The sequence below is a fragment of the Mycteria americana genome, chromosome 6 (assembly GCF_035582795.1).
Source record: "Mycteria americana isolate JAX WOST 10 ecotype Jacksonville Zoo and Gardens chromosome 6, USCA_MyAme_1.0, whole genome shotgun sequence".
Taxonomy (NCBI): Eukaryota; Metazoa; Chordata; class Aves; order Ciconiiformes; family Ciconiidae; genus Mycteria; species Mycteria americana.
This window is the reverse complement of record NC_134370.1, coordinates 60,424,991-60,444,478: the sequence shown is the minus strand read 5'-3', so window position 1 is coordinate 60,444,478 and position 19,488 is coordinate 60,424,991. Positions and strand designations below refer to the sequence as shown.

The following is a 19,488-nucleotide window of genomic DNA, read 5'->3' as shown; positions in this document are numbered from 1 at the left end:
ATTCAGAAAAACATGACACTGAGCCAAGTTTAAAAAAAAAACCCACATTATTCACTTATACAAGTACCTAAACATGCTCATACTCATACAAGTACCTAAACCAGTGTTTTCAGAAACATGTTCTTTGGTTTTTACATCAGCGTTTGCCTAAATTACTTAGAAATGAGAATCAATACCCAGTATGGGAATCCTAGGCCTTTCAGCTGTGCATGGTATCATCACAAAAACATACTACTTCTTTTTGCCTATTTAAAATACATTTTTACACTACCTCCAACAACTGTTTTCGTTACTAAACGCCCCCCTTTTTTGCATAGAACAAAAAAGGTATTTTTCCTTCAATTACAGGACAGCAACAAGAAAAATAACAAAAAGGGCGGGGGGGGGGGGGGGGGGGAGGAAGCTGTTATAGGCATCTGGAGAGCATGCACTTGCTCAAATCTTTACTTATGAGCCCAAATTACTTTTTCCTCACTTATTGCCTTCTAATTTTTCCTTTGTCACTTTGGGGATCATCCACTAAGTTCCTTTTATCATCTTCAACTACAAAAATATCAAAACAAGTATTATAAAATGATGCTTTTCCTTTGCCTGGTTTAAATAAATAAATAAATTTTTAAAAAAGAGAGAGAGATTCTTGCACGGGAACACATAAATCAACCATCCCCACTTCCTCTTGCATTCCCCAGAATACAGACCTATTAATGCTTCAAAACACTTACTGGTGTGACAGAGGTAGTCTTGATTTAGACGAAATATTCTTAACATAGAAACATAACCAAAATAATTTAAAACTTGCCTATAATAACCTTCGTAAAACTTTTAACACTGTTTCAATTTATTGTTTTCCCTCCTGGTAAAGCAGCAACATTTTTTCATTCATGAAATGACATAATAAATACTACTTCCCCACACCTTTCATTAACAAAAAAAATTTGAAAAGAAAAATTTTTTATGTTAGTGTTAATTTTTCTATTTGTGTACCTGTATTATCAGTCTCTACAGTTTATTAAACAATACCTAACACTACTTGGCAAACAGAAGAACTTACATACAACATCCAAATTAAATCAGTTAATGTTTCATGACTGGACCATTTATAGTTCTCCTTTTTATAAGGGAAACTAAGCACTAATAAGAGCAGCTATGGTAACTAAACTAGAGATCATTGGATTTCACGTACAGCAAGGGGTTCACTTCCTGTCAAATACAACACATCTGGAGAAGATGCCTGCATGGTAGCAGGAACCTCCAGTACCATTGATGTTCCCTGTACAACAAGGGGGAGTGTCCCAGCAAGAACCTAAGTTTCCATAATACTCAATAAACTAAAGAAGCTCAACACATCTGGATAGCCAGATGATTGTCTATATCAAGCTCTTTTCTCTGATATATTTTTGTCATAGCAAAGAAGGACAAATCTTTAAAGAGAGTGGGGCAATTATAGTAGCTTGCTATTTGCATAGCACTAGATTATGCAAACATAGGTCACTTAATTATAGTGTCACTAAGAGCATGCAATGATACATCAGCCAAGCAGGCTTTGGAATTTAATATTCAAGTATTGTTTCTCTCCTTAAAGACAAAGAAGGACAATATTTTCAAAACAGCACATAGACTTGCATCCAAGGTGTACGATACAAAATTTTCTTTCCAATGGATATTTTCAGGCAGTTTTCAAAAGGTAAGCACAAAATGTGCCCAAGATGTCTTGGAATCAAAAGATCTCAACTGATTTTGAGATAGAGATTTAGGTGACATACATAATTGTCACATTTAATGTTTGCAAGCACAGAGTACTTCTATATTTGCAATTTAAACATGATTTTGATACACCTAGTTAGAATTTACAGAACAGATAACAGTGTTTCTGTTAAGATAAGGCAGCATTAGCCCAGCTGTGACAAGTAAAGCTGGTACAGAAGTTCATACGGCCCTTAAAGACAGGACAGAGTGATAAAGAGAAGGCTAGCACTGCAATAAGGACAAGTAGGTGGACCATTTGCAAGACAAGGCTCTCACTCCCAGGACTCTCAGACCTGATGACCACAGGGAGGTTCAAATTCAGCAACTGCATACCATGTAAAAGGCCTGTGACACGATAGAGAAAAATAAGCCATTCCTGAAACAGTGCATCAAGATACATGATTTATTTTTGGATCAGTACTTCGACATCTTTCAAAATTAAACCTCAAAATACTTTTCATGGCCCGTTCCAATGAAAATCGTGTGTTTCATTCAGCAGTTTCAGCTAAACGCAAGTGCCGTTTGGAACCCAAGGGCACGTACCTAATCTAGTATAACCTTATCTGCTGCTCCAGTAACTAGATTCTCCTCCTGCAAGGTCTCTGTTCATTCAAAGTAGTACAAAGTAGAACCTAGTAGTACCAGTTACCAAGTGTAATTTCCTGTCTGCTGGCACAGGACCTCTGACAGAAGTGCAGGGGAAAAAAAAACTGAAAAAGAAGACAGTACTTTCTCCTCAGAAGGCATTTTGTTAATATACTCCTTTTTAGTTCTCAGAGTGTAGAAATCAATAGTGCTTCTAAATTACAAATTCTACAAACCAGGTGTTTTTGTCAGAGACGAAAATTTTACTCTTTTCACAGAATATTCTGACAAATAATTTTTAAAAGAAGATTTATTACAAAGACTTTATTATCCTTGGTCCCTGAGAAATTTTTCATTTGTTGTAAATCATATTTTACCTCCTACTCAAGGACTACAAAAAATGTATAGTAGTCGCAGAGATTGTAAAGAAGAAAAATTATGAATTATAAACAGCTATGTTGAAGGAGGCAGTACTTTGTGTTTGCCATTACTTGAAAATGACATACTGCTTAAAGCTTTTTTACAAATACTTTTGATAAAACATTTGAGCTGCAAATTTGCAATACAAATTAACTAATGCAAAGCAGTCTGTCTCTCCTAACTTCCAGGAACTCAGAATAATACCAGAAAATAACTTTCCGAAGCTTGCCGGAATGGCTATGTATATTAGACAGGGACATAATATTCCTTTTCAGCTGGATGTTCTCGAACGTGTGACAGCTTTGCAGTTCAAATACAGTATGCTTCATTACCTCTTCGTCTTACAATATTTTCTCAGATTTTTAGCAATTAAAAGGAGATTAGTATTTTAAGGAAATATTAATTGAACACAAGGAACAAGGGATGAAAAATCTTTTCATCTTCAGTAAAACAACCTATGTATCAAGCCATGTCTTTGGTTATTAAACCTTTGCATAAGCCAGTATAGAGAATAAAAGGGCTGCTCACTAGGACCAAGCAGATTCTTCCTTGTAAGAAACAACCTATAAATAATAGCAAACCACCCCCCCAAACCCTGAAGAAAAAAAATCTGAAAAATCTCTATACCATGAGTTTTAAAGTAGAAATAGGCAGTCATGATTAACTGGGTATTCCTTATGGCAATAATTTAATTATACAGAGTAAAACTACAGAGCTTTCAGAAAAGCTTCCTTAATTTACTAGATAATCTACAAGCAATTTCCTTATATGGCTGGAGAGAAATCACTGCTGTATGCTTTAAAGCTGGAAGATAAATGGCCTTTGAAACAGAAATCATTGTTACTAACCGGAATAATAAAAGTCTTGCATCACCATTGTTACAGATTCCTTTCATATAAATGTATTGCATCTTCTCCTGAGTGTGGTAAATCATCATCAAATCAGTAAAGGTATTTATTGAATTTATGTAAATTAACAACGCAGCTTTACAGGAAAATGGGAGAAACAAATGAACAAGAAGGTATTTAGGGCTTTTAGTTTTAAAAATTCTTTAAAATTACATCAGATTAAAAAAAAACCCAAAACATTATACTTGAGCTTGTATGTTCTAGGTAAAAATGAAAACCTGTTTTGTCAATATATAAAGAGACTAGACAGTGATCTGGTAAAAAGAGATCAAATACCAAACACAGGCTGGCTAAGAGCTCTAACTGTTAATTCTGATCTTAAAATTCCAATGAATTCTTCTAAATATGACAAATCTTGTGTCACCATTTAGAACTTCCGTATTACTCAACTAACATGCTTTTTTTCATGGAAAAGCTAGACCTCACTGAAGAGTGGCCTTCAGCAGTAGAGATTACTCACAACTTTTTGGTAGAATTAATTGGTTACAAAAATGTTTCTTGAAATTTGGTCCAACTTTTAATATTAAAGATATAATATAATTCTCACAATATATTTTTCTCTGCAGAAGGGAGCTCCAGGAGTATTTATTATTTGGCAAGCACGAAGATGATATCCTTTCACTTCTACTGCGGAGCGTTTTGGGGTGGTTTTATTTTCCAAACTCTTAATCATTTTTTGAAGTAAACAGACCATATACTTAACACATTTTGATACTGAAAATGGTCAATTTGGGCATCAGACTAGAGTATGGTATAATACAGAATTTTAAAATATTAAGGTTCCAAATAAAACTAATTCACCAGCTGCTTATGTTCTGAACACCAGGCCCATGCTAAAAGTGACCACCATGGTTAACTGTCTAGATTAAAAAAATCTAACCCAGATGGAGTACACTTATTTTCTATTTACTATATATTTACTATAAATTTCTAAAAATCAGACAATAGACATGAAAAAAAATTCTTATATTTTGCTGTAGTTCGTACATTTTCATTCACAAAATGAAAAAATAAAGAACCAAATAATTTTTTAAGTTTACACTTTCTAAATTCTAAACACTACTTCTGATATTAAAAAAGGACAAATGAAGGACAAAACCAGCAAAGAGTGCTATTCATACTCTAGAGGAAAGCAAAAATAGCATAACTCAATGATTAGGATGACTTATCACTTAGAACCTCATCCACGGAGAAAGTGCAAAATTTGCCACAGTCATAAAAGAAATAATTTTTAGCACCATAGTTCAAGCAGACCCATAAATAAAACTACAATTATCCGCATCACTAGAGAAGTCATATTACAGAATTTCCACTGTTGGGAAAATATTATAAATAATCCTTGCAATTTATAAAATATGAGACCTTACTGCTGCCTTTGGTAATTCCGGGCAGCGATGATTACCTGGCAATACTCCAACTTGAAGATAACAGGCTAATGTAATCCCTAGTTTTCTCCTATTGATGCATCTTTTCCCTCCTCACAATTCAAAGTTCACAGAAATCAGTTTAATTAGAGTGCCTTCATTTTTTGCACACACAACATACCTAAAAACATTTATAGATTTATTTAAGTTTTCTTATTATTAATCACATCAAAACAATTTCAGTGTATTTTGGACGATACAAGGATTGAAGCTCTAGGAAACTAAATACTAGTTACATCTTACCCAGAACATTTCCTGCAGGTACTTCTTCAAGATCTTCAAGTTCTCTTCCCATAAGCAAGTAGAGATTCTCCAACGTACAGCAAGTCATATGAGGAACCAATGGCAGATCATTTGTAGCAGAACACTGGGATGACAGCTACACAGAGTAAAACAACCAGTGTTGGACGTTTATCACTTAGTACTGATAAAAACTTCTTCCTCAAAACCCCCTTGCATTCCAAAGCTAAGAAATACATTCTAAAGCATTTTCATTTCAAAAGTTAGATATTAAAAACCAACATATATTTGAAAATATTTTTTCCCCCTCCAAAAATCCAGTCTTGTGGCAAATGAGCAAATGTTACCAAGAAAATTTAAAAAAATGCCTTCTTTGGTAATTTTTAGGTGTGTACTACTCCTAGCTCACTTTTCATTGCCACTGATAAATGTTTTAAAGTAAATTCATAAGTAATGAACTTCTATGATCACAATCTTGAAACATTTAATACCACTTTTTTCAATACTATTATGCAGCTTCCTGTTCCCCAAAAGCATTGTTTTTTCCTTCACAAGTTTTCTTTGAATCAAAGTGTGCACATACTGGATTTATTGTTAGCTAATACACACTGTACTTAAACTATTTTGGAAATGTTAAGGTTTATCATGAGTTTACGGACACAATCAGCTATTACCACAATTACCTAAATTACTTTGATGCTTTTCGGAATTTTTGACTTGAACTTTTTTTTTTTAATTAATTATTTTTTGAGTGAGCAAGGTGTAAAAAGTTAGGTCATCGATGTTTCAAAAGAATCTCAAGTTATGGTAACAGTTCACTGTCACCTCTTACCTTATGCAAAGACTCAGCAGGATCGTATTTTGGTCCTAAAACAAAGATCTTTTGCCCTCTTTGCACCACGCCACTGAACACTCTAGCAAAAGCAATGAAAGACTCCTTGTTGTCTGCTTCCTGTTTCATTGCCTTTGACGTCATGATCTCTGCTTGACCAATGAGCTGTTGCTCTTCACCTAATCAAAGTTAGAAAAATATATGAAGTATAAAAGCAGTTCCTGCCTCATCATCTGAAGAAAAAGAAATAATCAATTACATCTTATCCTATCACACCTGGCAATGCATTGAAATACTGCACAAATGCCCCATCATAACTCATAATCCAGTTCTGTTGCTCATATGCTGCTTTTGTACCAATTTATTATTAGGCAGGGGGTTTTTTTGTTACTGAAACAGTTACTCTCATAAAAGCTTAAAGGAATTAAAGTTATATCGGCATACAGTATGCTAGTAACAAGTCCATAAGAAGGTTCTAGCAGTAAGCTAAAGAAATCTGAATCTTTCTACCTCATACACAACGCAAAAGTCAATCGCCCCACCTTTCTACATAGAGTGAAAATTTTCCAGTTCTTCAGCAGAACATCTCCTTCAAGCATCATCTGTCTTCACTGACTCAAAATACTGAGACCAAGCACATTCTCCAGCTAGAGGAACAGGTATTCATGGCACTATTACAGCATTTATGAACTATCAGCTTTCTTATAAATCCCTCCTCACTCTTCATTCACTTCCATCTATTGAACTGTTTGGACTGGCATGTGGATGACTCTTTGCAAGGTACACAGACCCTTGACAACACCTAGACACTACTATTAAACATCCTGTGAGAAAAATAGATAGCAGAGCATTACATACCTTTTGTACCACCAGTGTTCCCAGTTACTTCAGATGAATTTTCACCTGGGGGCTTTTCTGAGAGCTCCTTTCCTTGATTTGCTGCCAATTTTTCTGCATGCCTTCGTTTTGCAAGTTCACGCCGGTGAGTTATTTCTTCTTGAGTTAAAGGCCTACATTGTATTTTAAAACATTAGTATTTGGAAATGTCATTTATTTTAAAAGAAATTAAATCACAATAACTAGAATACTATATTTGGCATAAATAAAAACTTATGCAGAATGCATTTTGTCCCAATGATACTGTATATTTCAAGTCAGCTAAAATTAGCAAACTCTTCCTCTACCATGTTTTGGAAGAGGCCACCATGTTAAACTTCTGTTTGTTAAAATAAGTCAAGTTTCTCCCACTGATGTGTGAATTCCCACTTTTTCAGGAAAGATCCAAGCCAATTTTCAAAATTGCTTTTTACACCATGTCCAGTATGTTATCCTGAGCTAGAATGACAGCTAAGACTAAGCATACAGTGTACTAATCTAAGCTTATCTATACCAAGACAGTTAGGAAAAACTACCACACTTTTCTTCCAAATACACAGGGATCAAATACTGTCATTTTAAATTACTTGTGCTACCTTTATTATTTTAAGGTAGACTTTACAACAAGTGTTCAAAAGCAGGGAAAAGTCTTTGCTTGCTATAGCTACCTTTCCATAAAGTGAATAACTTCATAAAGGACAAAAGATTTAAAACTGAGACAACAACAACAAAGAACCATTTTAATATTCTGATGCAATTTCTATCTACTAACTGGTGAACCCTGCCTTAAAACAAAGTGCTTTAACATAAGATTTAAAGCAATAAAAAATTAAAATTAAAGAATGACATTATCATTCTTACATAAGGCAATATAAACAGACTTGTTTTTTAAATACAACTCTTTTCACGCATTTTAAACAGCAAAGTGAGTTATGCATATATGAAATCTAACAGCACTGCCTGAAATTGTCCATTTGATTTTTAAATCTGGTCCTAAATAAAAATCTGTAATAGGAGGTTATCTTCTAATTTAATAAAGTCTAAACAAGGACATTAATTTCAGATACTAGTCACCTCTCTTGCCAATTCTTCCTCTCTTTCTATTAATTTCTCACATAAAAGAGCTGAACCTGTGATCCTGCTATAATCATTACTGATACTCTTAAGAATAATCTGTTCTGTTTAGTAATTTCAATATCTACAATTTCTCATGTAATGTGCTGTCAGGTGCCTACATTAAAAAAAAAAAATATCTTTATCACCGTGGCTTAAAAGCAGGAAAAAATAATTAAGTTATGCAGATACAATTTTTTTCATGGAACTAGAATGTTTGCTTTTTTTTTTTTTTTTGCATTGGGAGTAATGGAAATACATATTACTTTCCAGCATTAATAAATAATTTCTTTCCAAAATAATAACCAATGCATTTTTTATATTATATGAATATTCTTAATGGAATTCTAACTCGAGAGAAGAAACAGAAGAATTCTCTCTATCATGAAACATGCATTTGTACAACACAACTGGACAAACTAATCACAAAATCTTAGATCTTGACTTCAACTCAAGAAGGTGAACATAATCCCACAGCAAAACCCCATCTATATGATGTGTCCTTACGTCTGCATTTGCTCATATGATGGAGAAAAGAACAACTGTTCTTAGTATTAAGATGGTTTAGGATTCTTTCAGTCAATTGTATCAAGCACACAGTCTGATGAACAGAGCATTAAAAAAAAAGTGCCTTGTTAGTAGTTTTAATTGTTTAGTAGCCTTGGACAAGTCACCTCCTCCCTTTAATTTCCACACTTACAAAAACAGTTCAAGATTTCTTGAACAGCAGTAGTAGTAATGAATGATAAGAGGAAAAAAACAGTGGGAAGCACTACAGCAGTAATTTTTCTTTACAGAACAGGCATATAAATACGATCTCTACTAAAAAAAAGATTGAATCACATCCCCATATCAACTATTCCACACTCCCAAATAGGGAAACAACCCATCACTTAAGGGTCAAAGTTTTTATGTGTAGCCAGTAGAGACACTTACTGTACGCTTACTCTGCCCTTAACTGGATTTAGGGGCAGAAAGCCCTGAACAGCTTATGTAGCTGAGACCAACTCACTGCCAGTAAGATTTTTTTAATATCGTAATATGGATGCTTTTCTGCATACAACACATTCTGCAAGAGACTTAATTTAAAAAATGCTTAATGAGACCCTTCATTTTATCAAAACTCTTCTTAGAACTGGAGGAAATAACTTTGACCACAGTTATCATGCTTACCTTGAATCCAAACATTCAATTCAAAAGAGTAAGAAAACTATACATAAATTAAAAATCTCTCCAAAAAATTACCTAAGAGAGGCCCCCAGGATAAAATGTGAGAATTTGAAGCACAGACCTTCAAAACTCAGAACACAGGACAGACACATTACATGTCATACAAAAGGCAAAAGTAAGACAAAATCGCCACTACAAACTTCTCAGCAGCTTTTTTTTTCTTTTTCTTTTTTTCTTTTGAGAAAATAATCTCTTAAACAATCATTGTGACAGAATTAAGAATATGTATCTCTGAAATTTGGGATAGTGTGGTATTTCTGTTTGGTTTGTTTATTTTATTGCAAAAGAGAGTGAGGCTTAACAATAGAAAATGCAAAGCAGATGGTGGAGAAGAAAACTTTTTTATGATGATTTTTTTTTTTCCTGAAGGCAGCTGTTCAAAGCTATTTAAGGGTTTGGAATGTCTGAAAAATTCCCAGAGGAGAAAGACTGATAGGGAAAGTACAGATGAGACAGCCAAGAGTGTCATAAATGCAGTCTATATATGATGGTATAGTATACACATGAGGATGTATGTATGCATTCCAACACATTTGTCCAAAAATACTTTTCATTTGTGTAAATAATCCTGAGAATAAAAGAAAAAAGTTTGTTTGCTTTTTTTCCCTTTACATAGTATTTTTAAAAGTATCAGTATATTTAGGTGTCAGATAGCCCTAATCACAAATGTTAAAGGTACATTAAAATTCTGAATGCACGGGTGTATGTTGCAATACACATAAGCACAGTTAATTATATTCTCAATTTGATAAGCAGCAGACTGAGTGTAGGTGGGACTTTAGCTAGTAGGTACAACCTAGACTTCCATCCTGGTTTCTGTCAGCGTCAATTTCTATAAAATTAGTCACTCCCAATAGTATCATTAGAAAGCACAAAAAGATAATATTGTCAAATAATGTCGTCAAATAAATCCTTGTATACAATTGTAACACACTCAAGCAGAACACAGAGCAAGATTAATGCACATAAGGCACTGGATCTGCAACAAAACCAGTTTTAAATTATACCCTGATTTACTCAATTTCTCCAGTTGGCAGAACCAATCAGAAGGGAAATCAATTTTGAACAAATGCTGACGAAACCAGAAGAAGGATTTTCTCCTCTTCTTCCCTACCATATTTCTTCCCTCTCCTGTTTTCACTCCATAAGAAAGGATCTACAGCCTCATAATATTGGCAGAAAAAAATGGGACCACGCAGTCACACAAAAAACAGTAAATCAAAATTCTGAAGCAGAAAGAAAAAGAGAGATTCCCTACCTCCAGAGAGATGCTACGGCATCCAGACACCATACACGTGAACCAGGCACAAGTAATAGAGCTGACATAGATGGGTAACCACATTATTACTAACTCCTCTTAACCTCAACCGTGTGGTGAAAAAATGCTATGGAAATAATAATGTGGAAAAGAGTATAATATACATACTATTACCATTCAGTAGATTGTTGATTAAATGAATCAGATTTCAGGTAATGTAAGCAAACTACTGGTGACTTCTTCTTTATTCCCACATTCCCCCAGGATAACTCATTTAGTTCAAACTAAATGACAACTAAACTTCTTCATGCAATCAATCCTCTGAATAAGATAGCTTTTCTGCCCTTCCATGTTATCAAAGAGAGACTTAATTCCAAAACATTTCAAAAATTCATAGTGAATAATCAAAACAAAAACCCCAAAATAAATTGGCCTCTGATTATTAAAGAAAGTGTTATGTTTATTTTTTTTAACCTTTTAACCTTCAGACCATTTTAAAAATGAAACATCACAGACAGAACATCAACTGATTTCCAAAAGATTGATACTACTGTCAACAAATGGTTGTGATGCATCTCCCATACCATGAACAATGTTTTTGAGAATACTTTCTCAAATACAATGTGGCTGAAAATACTTTCTCTCCATACAGTTTTTATCAGTTTAAATTCCATGAGCCCATGGACATGTGCTTGACTTCATGAAATTAAGGGGTAATTTCTGTTAACATCTTTAAATCCAAGTAATTTATAGAGAATCTTCTGGATTACTCTTCATGACTCTGCTCTTCAGAATTAAGTTCTAGTTAAATCGTTGGCTGCTGTTCTGCTCACCATCTGGCACTCAAAGACTTCTGACAACAGCATCCCTAAGGACAGCTCTCTCAAGTGCAGCTTTTTTGCTACAATTCAGTGCAGAGTATGTCCAGTGGTCTTCCTAATCCTTCTGAAGTTCATTAATTTCTGGTTTAAACTGCTTAATGTCTATGGAACTATTTCCATTCACAAACTAATGTACACCTACTAAGGTTATTTCCTATCTTTTCTATTGCAACTGAAAACACTAGGCAATTAACAGTGTATACACAAAATGAACAACTGAAAATTATCCAAATCAGAATTTACATAAAATTTCATACAACAATCCTACAGGCCTCCTGCAAAGGGGAATACTCAATAACGCGTATTATATTATATAGCAATTATCACTCATTCTGAGATATGTAATGAAACTAAGATATCAATATCAAGCTGTCAATACACTCCGTTGAAAAACACTCTTGACTGATATACTGACCTTTGATTTATCTCACATACTAAATGTGCAATAAAGAAAGAAGAAACTTGAAGCAAAACTCTTCCAGAATGTTACGAGCTCTTCTCTCTTAGGCTTACAATTACACAAACTAAATTATGTCCAGAGATTCAAATTTCATCCATTACTACATATTCCTCTCTTAGATCAGTTCCAAAGGTCTTAGCTACATTTAAACGTACACTGTTACAATGACATTTATTTCACAATAACCATAAGTAGGGTTTTTAATTTTTGAAAAGCATGTATTACTGTCCTGGTTTCGGCTGGGACAGAGTTAATTTTCTTTCCAGTAGCTGGTATAGTGCTGTGCTTTGGGTTTAGTATGAGAATAATGTTGATAACACACTGATGTTTTATTTGTTGCTAAGTAATGTTTACATTACTCAAAGACTTTTCAGCTTCCCATGCTCTGCCAGGTGCACAAGAAGCTGGGAGGGGACACAGCCAAACTGGCCAAAGGGCTGTTCCATACCATATGATGCCATGCTCAGTATATAAAATGGAGGGAGCTGGCCAGGGGACAGCGACTGCTGCTCAGGGACTGGCTGGGTGTCAGTCAGGAGGTGGTGAATGGTTGCATCACTTGATTTTTTTTCTTGGGTTTTGTTCCTCTCTCGTTGTTTTCCTTTTCATTACAATTTATTATCATTATTATTTTATTTTATTTCAATTATTAAACTGCTCTTATCTCAACCCATGAGTTTTCTTACTTTTGCTCTTCAAATTCTCTCCCCTGTCCCCGGGGGGGAGGGGGGCAGGGAAGGGTGAGCAAGCAGCTGTGTGGTGCTTGGTTGCCAACTGGGGCTAAACCACGAGAGTTACTCTATTAATTATATAACTGGGTGCCATCTTCAGATGTTAACCTGAAAATCTGACAGGCTGTTCAGACGACTCATGCCATATTCATTTCTAATGCACTAACTACAATTTAGAACAAACTATTAATGTAAACAGAAGATGATGAGTTCAGACCGTGCTGAAGTCACTGAAAGTCATATTGCCTTTAAACATAAAAATGAATTTACTTGTAAGAAGATAGTAATTTCTTACAGAGCTTGGAACCTTATAAATGTTCTCGTCTTTTGATCAAGACAATGTAATGTCTTTTTAGCTGAAGGCTGGGCAAAAATCACAGGATCTACATTTTTTCCAATACAGTTTTTTAGGAAACATTAGAAAGGAAACTGATGAAGTACACTACAATCTGTTGGTTTAAGACGTGCAAACAAGCTGTACCACAAAACAAAGAAACAATTATCATCATAATTTCATGCAGGATTGTATGGGAAAGTGCCTATTCCATGGTGACACCTAAGAAAAAAAAAAATCCTGATTTCAAGCTGACTGAGGAGAAAGAAGTACTTTTCATATTATCTGGAGGAAAATAGTAAGGATATTATAGGTTTTATATCTGCTAGTGCAGTCATGAAATATAATTTTAGAACATCAGGTTATTTGGTCAATAGACTTTTCTTTATTACCAATGAAAAGTAGAAATGGAATTTCTTAGTGTACTCTATTTTTTTACATTATTGAGCAGGATTGTAAGAACAATGGACGTGAAGTAATAAATGGTTTGCCTCCTATTGCTGACATTGCATCACATCACTGTGACATTTATACATAAAGCTCTACAAAGTTAGTAGAGGATTTCATCATAACAAACATCTGATATCCAATTTACATTTTCTCAGTATTTTATATTAAATACACATAGCAACAGCTAAAACGACTTGAAAGCAATCATAACTAATTACTAAATATTTCTCTTTTACACTGGCTTAGATAAAGACAGAATTGTGAATCTCAGGAAGAGTAAACTGGAACATTTATACTCTGTACCTAAATGTCAAGCGCTGCCTTTATTTATACACCTACACTCAACCATTCTGTTTTAGACTGCAGTTCAATGTAAAACACTAGCAGAAAGAAGAGAAAGAAACAGCATATGGAGAATGAACACCTAATTCTGCACATAGAAATACTTAAGAATAAATAACCACAGGCATGATCAAATAACCATGGCCTCATTACATAAAGCAAATAGCTCTAGAAGAAGCCAATATGGCCCTATTTCCTACTGGTTTGGGGTTTAGATATTTTAATATCAAAAGCGAAGGAGATCACACCACGCTCTCTTAACAGGGGTCCTAATTTGTTTGTCTACTCTGCCCAACCACCAATTTTCAGAAAATTCACACCTTTGTCGGATTTGGTTGGAATTAACAAATAATTTCAGAAGTTCAGACAGAAGAAACTGGAAGACAAAATGTATTTCCACATTTCTCATTTCTTTAGAAAACCCGATAAAAACTCAGGGACATACTGGTACCATATAAAAGTCAAATTTCCAATCTTTCCAAGGAAAGATAAATATAAGCTGCCAACCTGTTGTAACCTGACTACAAATTATTTTCCCATGTATTATAGTGTTGTAACAGCTGACAAACTTTGTTATTTAAACAGTAAAAGCAAAAACATAGCAGTTTTAGTACAGAAACCATTAATTTTTCAAGTCACCTTCTAGGAGATATTAGTTGCCAACAGCAGTCTCAAAGGAGGTTGTTTTAATTAAAAATCCAACCTTCGTTATCATTTACTGTACTCCCTGGACTTAGAATAGCTTTTTGCTTTTCCCAACCTATGCTTAAAAAGTATTACAAGCAGATGGCAGAAATAAGGCAAACTATAAAAACTGCAAAGTCAATTTGCAGCTTCTAAGAAATTTACAAAAAGGTAACATTACCCAATACTACCTTACAAAACGAAAGAAAGACAGCAGCATAGATCTACTTTTTTTCCCTCTGGAAGTAGAAGAGTGTAAGTCTTGCCAAAGAAAAAAAAAATCTAGAGAAAAATCTAAAATTTTTTTACATGCTTTAACATGCTTAAAAATACTCCCTCCCCTACCCACCTCAAAGGATGCAAGTAACCTAGCAGACAGGTCCAGCAGTCAAACATCAGAATACACAAGAACATGGGTCCTCAAAATTAACATGCAAATGGAACACAGAACATGTATTAATGTTCTTAAATACGTAAACATGAAACCACTGTTAATTGACATAGTGTACGTATTCTTTGTTCCTCCCTATGTTCAGGCATTCTTATGGAGCATCCTCATGGAATGCCAGTTTAATTATTGGATCTCACACACTCCACACAGCCATCACGCAATTCTGTTAAGCACAATCTTCACTGCGTAACTGTAAATAGTACACAGTGGCCAAAATAATTCAAAATATGTGCTTAGGAACCACATTTACACAATACTGTGTTTTTAAAACACTTATATTTTGTTTCACGGAGATGGCTTTCCTTCTCTTTAAAATTAACCTCCTTTTCTGATTTCTTCAAGAACTGCTTACCTGTAGAATCTTAACAATTAAAATATTGCGAAATACACGTTTAGCTGTATTACTGTTTTTCAAAAAATGGAATCCAACTGTCACTTCAAAACAAAATTGTTAATACTACCTAATCAGCAAAATTACATGGTACTGATAACGACTGGTTATCTCAAAGAAAAAGTCATGTGATTTCATTTTAATACTAGCCAATTAGTAACTAATTGAATAATTTAATATTAAAGCCAGCAAGAAATACCTTTCACTTAAACTACAGAGCAAGACACTACAATTTATGAGATACTGAATAAACAGGGAGAAAGGACATACTGTCTACAGTCATCACTAATATGCCTCAAGTCTCCCAGAAAGAATTCCAGGACAGTCCTCCCTCTCCTGCAGAAAGCCTAATTTATCTAAATTTTGTTTGGATTTTTGGACCAGCTCTACATTACTTGGACTATCAGTCAACTGCAATCCTCTACTCAACTCAGTAAACATCTTGAGGTTTTTCAAACCAGATTGATGATCAGAATTACAGATTTGTTACACAATACGTATCAGAGTGCAAAAATGCAATCATATTTGTGTTCTGAAAACCAAGAAAATTGAGAGCAGCACGTTTTTTTATCTAGGGAGAAAATACAACCAACAAGTCACAATGCATAAGCTTCTGTACTGAATGCACCATTCGCCCAAAAAAAAAAAAAATTGAGCTGGTCATACACATATTATGAACTGCAATACATGGCAAATTTCTTGAAAATATTCTTTTGTCCGTTTGGGGAACTTTTTCTCTCTTTTAAAAGAATAAAAGTTAACACATGGCATATAACCACACATGTAAAACAGCTCTCTTCCTGAAGGGGGATAACTAAGGAGAACAGAAAAAAACCCACCAAGAAAAATGTAAGATGAATATCAGAGGAGACATGGAAGGAGAGTTTATCCATAAGGCAGAGTGCTCATAAGCAAATGACACAGAATGAAAAAAAACAAAAAAAAACCAAAAAAAAAAAAACCAGGACTTGCAGTAGGTAGCTTCTCCTTTTTTTAAATTTTGACTAAAATCTTGAAAATACGTCCAAGACTTTCTGTGTCTGGTGTATGTAAATGCCACCTTTGCCTCTATGTTACATCCTCATCACGTCAAAGAATCTCGACCCTCCCAATAAATAAAAGAACAGCTCATTATCAGTTATAGAACAGACAGAAAGTGTAGTCCTCTCTGGTGAGTACAGTATATATCCAGGAAAGCAGACAAAGCAGGAATGGCAATGCTGTGCTACACCAGTACCTGAGCAAGAACTCTTGTTTCAGACACATTTAAAGACAGAACTCAAAGCAAAACTGCACCACCTAGTGTCTGGTCAACCCATAAGTACAATGCACCTTTTCCCTGAATTCAAACAGTGCAAGAAAGATTTTTGGTGTAAGATTCACAGATAAGCGTGGTAAGATAAAACTGAAGTAAATCTAGGAAGTGTGTGAGAAACCTAAGATAGTAGTAAAGCTTTCAAATACTACTACAGCAACAGTACCATTTTTTGCACAAAGATTTAACAGTCAAAATCAGTCTAATTTAGTAGAAAGATTAATATTTTCTGTATTACTTCACTGTACAGTGACAATCCCAGAAAAACATAAAATGGCCAGTTAATATGAAAGTTGACTACTGAAAATGCTCCAGAGGCTTAGAGGGATGAAAGGTTAAGACGAACTCCATTCTTATAAACTCAACAGAAAAGTACATTTCTTCTGTAAAAAAGCAGATGGCTTCAGCTAAAAGTAGTCCACTTAAGGATGTCAGGGAAATGAAATCAAGAAGGATCCACTCATCAAAGAAAATAAGATGGTCATTAAACAATAAATAGCTGTGACAAAAAATCTTCCAAACCTCCCAGAAGAAAATCTTTTGAAGTGCATTAATGCCTTTCACTTCACTGCAAGAAGTTAGTCAAGGTTTAGACTACTTTAACCCATTTTATTTTGCACTTGCAATGGTCTGGATGGTCGCTTAGCTATTATGCCAGATTTGATGGGAAGCGTTTCTTTGTACAAATGCAAGCTGTTATGATCATGCCAACACAACCTTACTGAAAAACTAAGAAAGCATTACAACTCAATCATATTTTCAACCAAACATCCTGAAACAGCATACAATGTATGCATTAGGATGATATATTTGGACAAAAGTACTATTCTTCAACAAATGTGGTTTTTACTCCTCAACAAATTTGCTAAATCTTCTAAAACTCATATGATAAAATCATCTCTTGAACTCATTCAGAAAATCTCTACTTGCTGAACAGATTTTATTGCATCTCAAGAATTCGTGAATTATTTTCTCAGGTCTAAAACAATTTATCCATTCTTGCAACATAATTTTTTTTTCCTAAAAGTATCTAATGTAGATCAGGAAGTTAAATGTTACATTTTCTTACCTTGGTTTATTGTGCGGTAATGCCTTTGCATCAACAGCAAACATTTTGGAAACAAAGACAATAACCGGGGCTGTTCCTTCACTACTGCATTTCATAAAAGCTGAAGAAACATAAAAGGAAGTTATTTGCACAATTTTTTCCCCAAGAGCATGGACAAAACTATGGCTTTCCATGAATTTTATAGGAATTACTGCGTATTTCCTATTTCAATGGATAATATGCTAAAGACAAATTAACAGGAAAAGTAGAAAATTACTCTAACCTAATCATTTCATAGCACTGCCCATATCTTGAAGTCTGTTTCACAATAAAATAAAATGAGCAAAACTGTAAAAATAGAACTCTTCATAACTCTACATATAATCCAAGTAAATATATTGTTTTGAAATACCCAACGTATTTAAAGTTGAGTTCATAGGCTGGTTTAGATTAGAGTGAAAAAAAGAGAGCAGCTTAGCATTAAGACTGAGCTATGTACACAGCACCTCGAAGTATTCTCCCTCCTTTCAGACTAAAGGAGGAAGTCCTGCAAATGTCCAGACGCTCATGTCTTCACAAAATTCTAACAACTTAACTGCAAGAATGGGTATTCCTCAAAGGATGAAAGATCCACACAAAACTCATTCAACTTAGGAAATTCCCATAAACTATTTTTTTCATCCAACTTGGAACACATTATCAAATCCAAAAAAAGACACAATACCATTGAAAACTTCCAATAACGTAGAAAATAAATTGTCTTCTCCTACACTTCTCCCTTTTATTTGATGTATGGAAAGACTATATTGTAAAGTGCTTAAGCAAACAAAGTACAAGACTACTACTAAAAATTAGCAAGATATTCACTAAATGTGAAGTACGCTATTATTTCATAACCAAGAGCAGTAAGAACTGAGTTTACAGAGGCAAATTTCTTCTAATTAACTTATACTGATACAGTATTGAATACTGTTTGCAGAATACAATGCTTGTAAATGTTCAGTAAAGGATGAAAAAATCAGTTGCCTCACCCCTGGGAAACAATTCCTAACAGCCTGTCAACTTGACATTCACATCTCATCTTAAATGGGCATTTGATATCCCATCCCTTTAGATTTCTTGAAGCTCTTTTCAAAACATTGTTCTGTAAACACCTTTCACTACACATACTAAGTGAAGAAATGTTTTTAACTGTTACTAGCTTAAGCATGGAATCTTGTAATTTTTACTAAACTACCTCTTGAAATATCAGAGAACATTTACTACCTTACAACAAAATGGTATTCTGTTATATTCTGTTCAGTTAGAAAGAATGTTTACAGAACAACAAAATCATACATATAAGGCCTACTTGTCTACTACAAACCCATCTGAAAAGATCATTTGGGAACATTCTTTTTCAGACTACCAAATCTGGGGGAAAAACATCACTTGATTTTATATAGAACTTCCTACCCCACAGAGGAGATTACCACACATACGTGTAGAAATATGAGCTTTGCTCACCACTGAGCATTACATCCACCTCATCAGTTTCAACTTTGATTTTCAATTCTGCTAACTACTTAATTCAGCTTCAGCAGTTCTCATCCGTCTTTCAGGAAAAGAACTCAGTAGAAATTCTCCTTTCCAAGGCATAACAATTATCATGAAGGACATACATGAACACAGAGGCTATGTTTATAAACAATTCAAAGATAGAAAAAGGAATATGAGCATCTTATGAGCTCTCCTGCATCCTGCACACCAACTTTATTTTCATTACTGCC

General features: G+C 34.3%; 1 protein-coding gene across 1 annotated transcript in view; it reads right to left on the bottom strand.

Moving 5' to 3' along the window:
• The window catches only part of EFL1 (elongation factor like GTPase 1), an 82,141-nt gene that overhangs the window by 49,701 nt on the left and 12,952 nt on the right, over positions 1-19,488 (bottom strand). Inside the window, exons 12-15 of the mRNA XM_075506163.1 lie at positions 17,741-17,840; positions 7,014-7,165; positions 6,156-6,334; positions 5,327-5,462 (exon numbers count right to left, since the gene is read on the bottom strand). Coding sequence (XP_075362278.1) covers positions 5,327-5,462; positions 6,156-6,334; positions 7,014-7,165; positions 17,741-17,840 — 567 coding nt within the window. The remainder of the gene's footprint in view (positions 1-5,326; positions 5,463-6,155; positions 6,335-7,013; positions 7,166-17,740; positions 17,841-19,488) is intronic.